Below are 12,066 nucleotides of genomic sequence, written 5' to 3' on the forward strand. Positions count from 1 at the left end.
CTGCTGAAACCAACAGGCAGGAAAACCAGAAGTCTGCTGTCATGAGGCAAAAGCATTTGCTCAAATTAATAAAAATATTTTGTAGTGTTTCAGAATCATGCGAAACACTGCAACATGGTGTCAAGTCCAGAGGAGCAAGTACTAGATTATAAGACATGGGTGGGACTCTGTCTGGCTTCCTAGCTGTCAGCACTTGGACCAAACCCTGTAGCCTCTCTTCTATGCTCTTCTCCTGATCCAACATACTGGTAATGACATCAAACGCAATAAACCATGGGAGAGTGCTTTGGAATTTGTAAAATGCTCTATAAACATAATGTGGTGTTATTAGTTTTTGTTGGGGAAAAATTGCTGGGAAAGAGAAAAACAGCTTCATCTTGTTCAAAACCTGCTAGGCCACTGGGTAACAATGACCACGGTATCATGGGTCAGGTGAATTTTATTGCGGTTATTCTGTTCTAGGTATTGTCCCCATGTTGTGTAAAAACAGATGTCACTTATAAGATCTACTTACTGTATTATACTTAAATATAATATAGGATGTGAAAGAGTTGTACTATTAAGTCACGACAGAAGTGGTTTATGATAGGTGCTTTCTTTCTTTTTTTATATACTTCCCACTGCAATTTTACTTGTCTGTGCAAGGAGCCATATTCTCTCATATTTGAATCACCCAGATTACAAAGAATTATTATAGATTATATAGTAGTATTATGGATTTTATATGGTAATATGTAGTTGGGGTGCCTGGGTGGCTCAGTCAGTTAAGCATCTGACTCTTGGTTTCAGCTCAGATCATGATCTCAGGGTTAGTGAGTTCAAGGCCCACATCAGGCTTCACACTGACAGCATGGAGCCTGATTAGGATTCTCTCTCTCCCTCTCTTCCTGCCCCTCCCTCTTCTATAAAAATAGTTAAATTTTTTTTAGTTTAAATTTTTTTTAACGTTTATTTATTTTTGAGACAGGGAGAGACAGAGCATGAACGGGGAGGGTCAGAGAGAGGGAGACACAGAATCTGAAGCAGGCTCCAGGTTCCGAGCTGTCGGCACAGAGTTCGACACAGGGCTAGAACTCATGGACCGTGAGATCATGGCCTGAGGCGAAGTCGGCCGCCCAACCTACCGAGCCACCCAGGAGCCCCAAAATAATTAAAATTTTTAAAAAAGAAATCATTTAAATGTAAAAACACATATATAGTAGAAGATAAGTGGTGATACAGACAATGTTAGAATTAAGTAAAAAATAATAATAAAGTACACAAAATTTCAAAAGAAATGCACACTCATTACCTCCAAGTACATAAAATAAATTCTTCCAAAAAATAGGTCTTTGTATATATTATGTTAAATAAATTTGTAAAACTCAAATTAGTATATTTTCTATATGTGACTTGATAATATTAATATGTAGAAGGTATCTTTAAGCAATAAGACACTCTAGCTAAAAGCTTTTATATTTATGGTATTATTTTGTTCAGCATTTTTTTCCCTATAAATAGTAAAAAGGTTGTATCATCCCAGGTCACAAGAACTTGTCAAGCACTTCATCTACCTACCTACCTACATTTTAAAGAATATCCCCTCACATAGATGAAATTTGAATGATATTACAAGATTGATTCTTAATTCTTTTCTGTTTCATACAATTATTTATCTTTGCTCCAAAGAGAAAATAGCATGAATCACAGTTGCTTATTATCTCCAAAGGGTAATATTCATCTATATCAAATTCTGTCTATTCATATTAGCATAGGCCTCATCTGACCAAAAACAAAAGACCCTCTGTGTTATTTATAGAGGCATCTACTATCCCAGAGTATCAAGAATTTCGAAAGAGAATATCTGATGAGAAACCTTTTGTTTCCTTGCAAACCTTCTGTGAGAAACACAAATGCTCTCAGTGGTTCTTACCTGCAGTGCACAACCATAGGGCCTGCATCAGGAGGGTTACAGGTTTTGACTCTGCGTAAGAAAGCTAGAAAAGGTGTAGGGTGTTCTGGAACGCCATGATCAGGCCAGGCAGTGAACTGGAATTGTCTCACTTCTCTCTTCTCACTTGACCCATTCTGTGAAGTAGGAAGACAAGGTGAGATTCTGTTTTCCTGTCCTCAGGTTGCAATGATGGGTAATAACAGGGAAGAGGTAATGTGAAAATGTGCTATCTTAATCCCTTCCCCCTACCATATGACCTTTGGGAAGACACACTCCTTAGAGATATCAATATCAAGCTATTTATAAATGACAACTATTTGCTCAGGAAGATAAAAATTCTTAGGTGAGGAGCATTACATTTTTCAGGTTTAACTATCAGGAATGCTCCTGTTATTTTTACAGAAAGAACTAGTTCTTCTATTCTTCATTTGCCAAGACTTCTGCTCAGAGTGAGAGTTCCATATTTACTGATAGATCGCTGGACAAGGAGAAAAGTTGCTGAGCGATAATGGAAGAATTATTTCATTGTTCACTGTTGCCAGTGGAATCAAGATTTAAGCAAAGTCATAAGATAATTGATTTCTCAAAAGACGCTTTCTTTACATAATGGAAAGAGGAAGGGGGGGGGGGAAGGCAAACCTTGTAAAGTGCAAATGTTCGAACACAATACGTGGCCAGTTCCACGGTATCGAGTAGCGTCACCTGGACCAGCCCATGGGTTTCTGTGCCTCTACTGGGCCAATACTGGTCACACTTCACCTAGAAGAAACAAGTGACACATTCAGGGCAGATGTTCATCAATTTCTCTATTAGCTTCACTCTGAGTTGCTGTTGAAGAAAAACAGCTTTTTTGCATTTCATTTTATGTTGATCTTTTTCTGGCACGCATTCCTGTTATCCCAATATATGTAAATTACTGCTCTGATGCCAATATAAACCACATTTTTCAAACTGGTAGGAATACTAAGCAGTAACAGATTCAATTTTCCTGGAGAAAAATAAATTGCAGATTGTTGCTGAGTAAAATAAGGAAAGAGGTATTTGAAATTTTAGAGTACTTGAAAAGAAAACACAAATTTGTTCTGGGATATATATTATGGACCGCATCAGGAAGATTATGCTCAGCCATTTAAATGACATGGTGGGATAGTTAGTGTTCATCTATCAAGGCTTAAAAGGCACAAGGTATTTCATCTTGAACTATCACAATTTCCAAATACATTTGTTTAAAGAAAAGTAGAAATAATTTGTGAATCTATCAAAGCATAATAAACAACATAGCATTTTTAAAAATACAAGATAAATGGCTTCGTATCTAAAACAAATTAAATCTGTAATGTCTAGAGGGAAAAGAGCTGTGTGTTCTTTAAAAAGTCTCAGAGGGTCATACACTAGCAGTATAAAGTTTAAATAATTTAAAATTCATACATTTCAGATGAATACTCTACAATTTGTACGTGGAGTTGAACAGAAGCACATAAAAGTATTCAAGCCAATTAGTTCAACATGCATCAAAGTTGCATGTTGAATTCAAAGTCTGGAATGTGTTTCAACTTACTGAATGTGTACTTTGGGTATTAAAAAGCATAAATGATAAACACAACACTATATTTTCTAGTAAGGTCATAGATAAGAACATGTTTACCCATTCTATCTCAGATTAAAAGAAAAGGTGGGGGTAATTCTTCACTCAAATGCATTTCTCTAGGTAAAGAAATCTAGTCCCATTTTATATTAGGAAAGCACACCTTGAAAAAGAAAGATTCAAAAGTCATAATCTCTGGATTTAAACAAAAGCAATGAGGCATTATCATCATAGACACTAGAATTTTTTGGTCCAGTGAATAGAATTGCTAGATAATTATTTGCTTTTATGTTGAATATAAATATTAGTAGCATTCTGTGAATAATATTGTAATTTTCTGTTTCACAGATGCAGCATCTGTTGCTCAAAGGACTCAGGCTCCTTCTATCTAGATACTGGACCCTCTAAAAAGGCAGAAGTTTTATTCTCTATCAAATTACCTAGCCAACAAAAAGGGGGAAAACCCCACTTTAATGTACAGTTACATGGTAAGGTCAAGATTGATTTCACAAGGCTTGACTCCTGTGTCTTTACTTCAATGGTGAGATCACACAAACATTACATATTTTATTAAAAACAAACAAACAAACAAAAACAAGCAAGAGTGGTTCACACTAAGATGGGCAATTTATGTCTTAATAGGATTTTTAAAAGATACTTACAAGTTTCTAGGTACATACTATATTCTTCTATGTTTATATTTCTATTATGTGTTCTAACTTAAGAACAACAACACAAGGGAAAGACACTTCTTTATGGAGAATATTGATGTAGCATGACCCCAACTGAGTACCTCCGTATGTTCTCTGACCGTCCATTAAAACCTAAGTTGTATGCGGATGAATTCGCAAAGGATACTACCTGAATAGAGCCAACACTAACTACTTAAGTAGCCAGGATTCAGATGGAAAAGAAAAATCACAAACATTAAGCCAAAGGCTCTGTTTTAAACCATAAAATAGATGTCAAGTTGATGTCTCCCTACAACGGGCAAAGTAACTTTGGAGACCTCTTACTGCAACACTGGAGAGGATGCCAGCAATGTGTTGAGTTAAAAAGTGAAGAGAGAAACTCATTATTTAACAGTTTCAGTGGGATGGCAACCCTTTCAAATCAAAACCAACAAGTCAAATCCCACAAAGACAAATATCGCTATGACAGACACAAAAACAAGAGGTTAATACAATGAAATGATCTATAAAGTCAGTGCAATGCACTAAACCAAATTCAATGCAATTGTATTTCAAAGCTGGGAACTGATTACCATCAGACCTTTTGGTGAGATAAGACAAAGGAAATGAAGGAAATAACCAAGAGCCAGCTTTTATGTGACCTCTGGAAAAATTGTTCCGTTATTTACTGATTTTCCATCTACAGCTCCACTCTATCCCTAAGACACAGGAAAAACTGAACTTACAACTAATTATTCTCATACTTCCAGTAATAAGTTTAAAACTGCAACTATCACTGACTTAGACTCTGACTCTTTTAGAAAAAAAGAATACCAGAAGACATTACTATAAGGAGTGAATGTTATGAACATTTTTAGCTAAAAGAAGGAAAGAAAACTTTTGTATTCATTTTAAGTAACGTACTTGAATCTTACTCTCTAAAATGTTTCAAACTCAACGGCAGAAAAATGGAGCAATTTTTAAAAAGCAAATATATTTAAACATTGCTGTTTTCTCTCAAGAAATATTTCACAAAGGCAGTTTATAAAAAAAGTAAATATTTTAGTGTATGTACACATGCATACATATGGTCTCAGCAGCAGGATTAAAGCCTCTCAGAACAGCTACAGCAATACACTGTCCCCTTCATTAGTAAGAACTTGGCAGTCTTTTCTCCCCCATATTTTCTGAGTTGTCTTCATGGTTTCAGCTGATTTCTAAGGACTATATTTAAGGCTTTAGATTTATGGACATTCTCTTAAGTCCTTCATTTTTAGTCATACACTAAACAAATAATTTCTGATTTCAACATTAGAAAGCAATTGAAAAGTGTAGTGAGGGAAAAAAAGGACCCAAGAAAACAATTAGAAATGTATTTTTTTTCCTAATTAGCTACTGGAAATGCACTAGCTCCATCCTCTCTTGAAATGTTTTACTTTGACAACTGCCCCTCCCTCCACCACCCCCCTCCCCAGGAGAAAATCTCATAAGGTATTTCTAGAGAGTCACCACTTTCAGGCTTTATGCACAGAGCCCAGTATAGGTTGCTCCCCACTGAACATCTAAGAACTAGAAGGCATCAGCTCCTGAACACAAATTCTGGTGCTTGTCTTTTCCTATGTGATTCTGAAATGACGGACTGTAAGTGATCTTTAGGACTGATGCACAGAAGGCTGGGGAGTCTAACTGGATGGCCAGTAAGCTGCTTCTCTATTTTCAGGACCCAAGTCCAGCAGCCTTATCTGTTAAATAGGTACAATATCTCCACACAACAGGACTAGCATAAGGCTCAAAAACCATGCACCTAAAACTTTAAACCCAATAGGCATTCAACAGGCAACAGATATTATTAATTATCAGTTAGATTATGTTCTCAATTTTTATGGTTGTTTTTACAAAAAACGTAACCATTTTATATGTGAAAAAAAATAAACATGTTATTAACCCCAGCTGATTCTCCAAGTGGAAGGCAAGGTCTTAGCAACTGTGGGGACACCAAAGTGAAATGAGTGCAGTCCTGCTCCCAATCCATCAGCCTTACTGACTAAATACAGGGGTATGCTTACATCTGCTGGTTCTTCAAATACATAGCTGTGAGATTTCCTATTAACTCCCTTACTCTACCTGGGCCCTAGTCAGCTGTGAGAAGAGAATGTGTTAGTGTCGGAGGTGAAAAAGGACAGAAGCAGAACCTGTCAGGCAGGCTCATCCAGTAACTCACTTTGAAACCTAAACTAAGTAAGACAGTTCAGATTTCTGGCTAAATTTGGGGGAAAGAACTCTTTTTATTATCATAAAGTGATTATAACTCTTCTGTGGTAGCTTCATTTCTCCATAATTATGCAAAGAACAGGTTAACCATCACTAAATGCATGCTATGGAATTAATGCATATCCCTTCTTTCATGGCAACCTATTAAAAGCAAGTTGATGGAATGATAAACCATTTAAATGTATTCAAAAGAAATACTTGTCATTGGAAATATTGCCTAGGATTTGATCCAGTAGGTCTGCTGACTGTGCTTCAGGGAAATCCTTTCTTTCTAGTTCCATTTTTACTTCCATATGGCTTATCTTGGAAGTGCCTGTCACATACACTCAACAACTGGAAGCCAACTTTATAATCAACTATACTATGGTCTACGTTGGCTTATTTTTAAATTGCCCAAAACTTCCAGAAAGCAAAACCTTTCAGTTTAACAAAGACTCATTGAGCACGGCAGCATGTCAAAGCATCAGAATTCCAAATATAACAAACCAATAACTCCAAAGGGTCCCAGCATCCCACCGATGCAAAATCCACTTGCTATATGGTATTTTGAAAAGCCTGCCTATGACAAGATTTTTTAGCCAAAAAAGGACTTAGAATAGACAATAAATGATACATAGGAAAGCATAACTTTTGCTGAAAGTAACTAAAAATTAGTATCTACTATGTTTGGGCAGAGGAACCTTCTATAAGGAGTGGATAGATAGTATGCTGACATTAGATAATACAAATCAAATTTGGTATTGGGAATAAAGAAATGTCAATATACACTCATTAATACACATTTAATAAGGGACAATGTAATAAAAGGAAGTTTCAGATAATTTTTAGGATATATTTTAGTGGGTGGATAAATTATATGCTGAACTGTTTATTTCCATAGGTTATAATATGTCTCTTAACAGTTTTATTTTTTTTATTTCTTTTAACGTTTATTTATTTTTGAGACAGAGAGAGACAGAGCATGAACAGGGGAGGGGCAGAGAGAGAGGGAGACACAGAATTGGAAGCAGGCTCCAGGCTCTGAGCCATCAGCCCAGAGCCCAACGTGGGGCTCGAACTCACGGACCTCGAGATCGTGACCTGAGCTGAAGTCGGACGCTTAATCGGCTGAGCCACCCAGGCGCCCCTCTTAACAGTTTTAAAGACCAGCTTCAATACTTGATTTTCCAAAATAAGTACAGTGATCATCTCAGTGATTCTATTCTCTTTGAGTGATAATGTCATTCTCTTCACTCAATTAACATTTGGCCATATCTATTTTCGAGTGGCAAAACGGTAGTCTGGTTTGTATATTTCCCCTTTTCATTTTCTCTTTTATGACCACTACTTAGTGGAGATCAAAGGCAACAGAATATCTGAAATGAGAGTAATATTAAAGCATTTGACTACCAGTGCAGTGAAAAACTTCAACCAGAAAGTTGAAAATTTTCTCTAAATGAACCAAATTATTCACTGTAAAACTGCTTATCAGATCACTGAACCATTCAAAGACTTTCCAAACCATGTATTAATTCAAAAAATTGACATTTCCTTTTGTTTGATGTGTTCTGTAGTCTAAATATTTTGTCCCCCCAAAAATTCACAGGTAGAAATTTAATCCCAGTGGGATGGTATGAGGAGCTGGGACTTTTGAGAAGTGATTGGGTCTAGGGTGGAGCCCTCATGAATAGGCTTCATGCTTTATAACAGACACTCCTGAGAGCTCCCTGACTCCTTCCACCATGTGGGGGTACAACAGGAAGACAGTTTGTTGTGAACCTGGAAGCAGAGCCTCACTAGATCTCAAATCTACCGTCTTCTTGATCTTATACTTCCCAGCTTCCAGAACTGTGAGAAGTAGACTTCTGTTGTTTATAAGCCACTGAGTCTACACCATTCTGCTACAGCAGCCTGAACAGACGAAGACAATGTCTTCCAGGGTCTCCCAGAAGTTCATAAGGGGAGCTGCACTAAACTATTCTAATGACTTCCCCATTAAACTGACAGTCATTGTATCTTAAGTTTCTGGCACTTTGTTGTAACCAGAGGAAAACTTTGTGAAGCATCCCCTTGTTATGGCAAGGTAGCACTTGGATGTCAGTTCTTCCCACACATGTGGCCCTTAGAGTTTGCACCTCAGCCCCAATCACACCTGGCAGCAGTCAGGTGCTCTACATAGCCCTACTGTCACTTCTGAGTCTGCCTGCATCTGCTCAGTGGCTGCCTGTGGCCCGGCAACACTCCTGTGTCTCTGCCATTGAGAAATATAATTAGGGGACTTAAAGTTTCAGTGAAAAGGTAATTTCTGTATCCCAGTAGTATCAATACCTTTTAGCATTTTACCAGCCAGTACAATTATACTGGTGCATACCAACTGAACCTCAGCTTTGCCTGAACACACGATTAATCCACACTTCTTAAAATTTTAGAAATGACCTCATCCAGCCTGAGAGTGCTGTAAACACGAATGTGGAGAAGGAGAGGGACCTTGCACAAAGTCACCAAGAGATAAATTGTATCCCCTGCTCTCCGTCACACCCCACCCCCCCCCAGCTCTTTCCTAGGCCATGATGCCTCTAATTCACTTTCACAGGAATGTTTGTTTTGAGTTGGAATGGGTAGGCTGCCATTCTGAACAGAGGAGATGGGGGTGGGGAAAGAAGGCAGAAAATCCAAGAAGCTAACAAATGGTAAGAAATTGGTGGATTCTTTGCCTTTTATCTGACATTGTGTCTGTTGACAAGAGAAAACCAAGAGTGTGGAACTTGCTAGATAAGGACCCAAACATCCTTTAGGTTGCCAATGTGAGCATCATTCTTTTTGTTGCCAGTGTCCTATTTACATTAAGTATCCACCACTTTTCAAAAACAATCCCATATATCACACAGACTCCAAAGGCAATGTTTGTGCTGCTGTTTCTACAGTTGCTTAAGGAAAAACAGTTTCTGTTGCCCTAGATAGGCAGCGCTTTCAGCTGCAGTTTGAGAAATTAAATGTTCAAGGCCTTCGGCGCTTCCAGTTCTGTTTGGAAAAGGACACAGACCTGGCATTTGGAAAGCATTTGCTCTCCATTAAACTCACCGAACCTTGACAAACCAGAGGGGCCAAGAATTAGTCTGCTGCTGGCCAAGCCCCGGCCTTCCAAAACCGATAACGGCAATGAAAACAGTAACACTGCCATTTATAATCTTCAACGGGATTCTGCCAACTTCTAACCCAAAAGGACCTCACAATCTGAAAAGAATCTCAAGATTTGTTTTATAGGAAAACAAGAAAATATTTTATCAGAATCTCCTTTTTTGCCCAGAATTGCCCCTCTTGGCTACAGAACCAAACATGAATATGTCTCTATCTTAGCTTCAGTCTCTGTTGGGGAAGTATATTAAGGTGATATTCAAGGGCCGGGGAGGACTTAGGAGGTGGAGGGAGTGATCATTAGGTCAGAAGTGCTCCACATGTAGGGGCATCTGGGTGACTCAGTCAGTTAAGTGGCCGATTTTGGCTCAGGTCATGATCTCATGGTTCATGAGTTTGAGCCCTGCGTAGGGCTCTGTGCTGACAGCTCAGAGCCTGAAGCCTGCTCTCTCTCTCTGCCCCTCTCCCACTCACACTCTGTCTCTGTCTCTCAAAAATAAATAAACGTTAAAAAAAATTAAAAAAAGAAGTGTTCCACCTGTCACATGTCAAGTCTATGTACTTGCCTAAACTAGTAACACAATATACTTAAAACCAGCCCACCCTTTAGGCCTGGATAGTATCACCTCCATTCATGACCACAAACAACAAATTTTAGTGGAGCAGGGAATTTCCCATGCTATGGCCTAAGATAAACTAAAATCCTGATGCACAAAACATTTGATTTGCTCCAGCAATGGATATCATTGACTTGGATGCATGATTTTCTATTTGGGGACAGAAGATGGGATTTAGTTAGTCTGGAAAACAAAGTAGACTTCTTCACTTCTAACTATATGCCTATACTACTAATCAATGTGGCCCAGTTCAAATCATGTCCCCTTTGTGGAGGGTCAAAATTTCACTCCTAATCCTCAACATTTATAGCACTAAGTACCATTACAATAATAGCACTTTAAGTGATTCAACTCCCACCATAAACCTTGTAAGACAACAGAGCATCAAACAGGAGCAGTGATAAGGGAAGACTGGTGAGGACAAGAGAACGCCACATATCCCTTAACCTTGGTTAACCTCTTTCAACTTGTAACACTAATCAAAGCTGCTCAAGAATTTGTTAAGCATGAGGCTTACATATTCCCTCCATCTTGCTTTCCTCAGGAAGTGAAACAAAGTACAAGAGAAACAGCCAAAGGCAAATAGATGAAGGGGTGGGGGTGGGGGGGTGGGGAAGGACAATCACCACTAAATAACAGAGGCTCCTGGGCCAGGAATCACCTTGGCAAATCCTACCTTGGAGACTCCAGGGGTTCAAGCAAGGCTGCCAACCATGTGTCCTAGTTGCCCACAAATAACACCCTTGGAGTGGAAACCCCAGCTGTATACATTTTACTTTCCTACCAGTGCTTCATTTTTTCCAAACTTTTTCTTCCCTCCATGTGGTTGCCCAAACCAATTCATGTGCTTACTGGCATGTTATGAAACATGGAAACAATTAGAGACCACATTCTAGGGCACGAGAGAATGACTCTCTGCAGAATCAGTGAACTATGCAGAACTTGAGAGGATTTGGCAAAAAAAAGATGGAAATTGTAAAAAAAGACCCACTAACAGTATCTCATGTCACACAGCACATTCTACAAGGCTTTAAACTGATCTGCGTGTTTTCAGGCAGCAATTGTACTTTACTTTCAAAATCTCTAGTTTTTAGTCTTATATTTTGTTTCCTTTCTTTATATATACAAATGAAACTCATAGAAATATCCACTGTACACATTCTGTCTTCAGGGTTGATAATAATGCATACACTATGCAGTCTTCTCAGTGAAGTTTAGGATTATTGCAAAGCCACATTTGAGGGGGAGGAACTACATCTGAAAATCAAAGAACTTAGGTTTCCAAAAGACCAGTTTAAGTTCTAAGTCATACCTCACACTTGGAAGGGCTTCTTTAGCCAATGAAATGCTAAGAATGGTCAGTTCTCTAACAAAAGGCCACTGAAACTTCTAACAAATGCTAATGAACCCTGGAGCCTTTTGTGTGAGTGAGCTATTCGAACTTGGCAAAGGTTAGAAGCTGCTGCTTTACCATCCACAGGCCTGAGTGACAAGGCAAAGCACTAAGCTAGAAAACACAGGAGACAGGTGCTAAGGGAAGAATTCCCTGGCATCTTCAAACAAATAAGAATGGGGAGGGGTAATGCAAAACTGAATCAAAAGGAAATGTGGTATCAAGAATCTATTATCTTTAATGACAATTATTACTGCATGTGATTCATGTAGATAGTATTATTTTCATATTGTATTGCTTCAAGATATGGCCATAATGGAAGTCACAGCCAGAATGTCCTTGTGGTCCATGTACAGACTGATTAACAAAGTTCCCTCCAACAGGGTTTCCATTCTGGAGATTCTGTTCTGAGAAAAGCAACTGCAAAAGACTCCCATGTTCTGAGCTATGCTTGACCACACTACATGGGTTCCCACTGGGAA

The 12,066-nt window shown here is 38.4% G+C and overlaps 1 protein-coding gene across 34 annotated transcripts in view; it reads right to left on the reverse strand.

Annotated features, from left to right (window-relative positions):
* The window catches only part of PTPRD (protein tyrosine phosphatase receptor type D), a 1,372,973-nt gene that overhangs the window by 48,282 nt on the left and 1,312,625 nt on the right, over window positions 1-12,066 (reverse strand). For all 34 annotated transcript variants that reach the window (XM_078436828.2, XM_078436827.2, XM_078436819.2 and 31 more), the window contains 2 exons: window positions 2,573-2,692; window positions 1,913-2,067 (listed from right to left, as the gene is read on the reverse strand). In XM_078436828.2, coding sequence (XP_078292954.2) covers window positions 1,913-2,067; window positions 2,573-2,692 — 275 coding nt within the window. The remainder of the gene's footprint in view (window positions 1-1,912; window positions 2,068-2,572; window positions 2,693-12,066) is intronic.

This window comes from Panthera onca, chromosome D4, assembly GCF_046562875.1.
Source record: "Panthera onca isolate mPanOnc1 chromosome D4, mPanOnc1 haplotype 2, whole genome shotgun sequence".
In the NCBI taxonomy this organism is placed as follows: Eukaryota; Metazoa; Chordata; class Mammalia; order Carnivora; family Felidae; genus Panthera; species Panthera onca.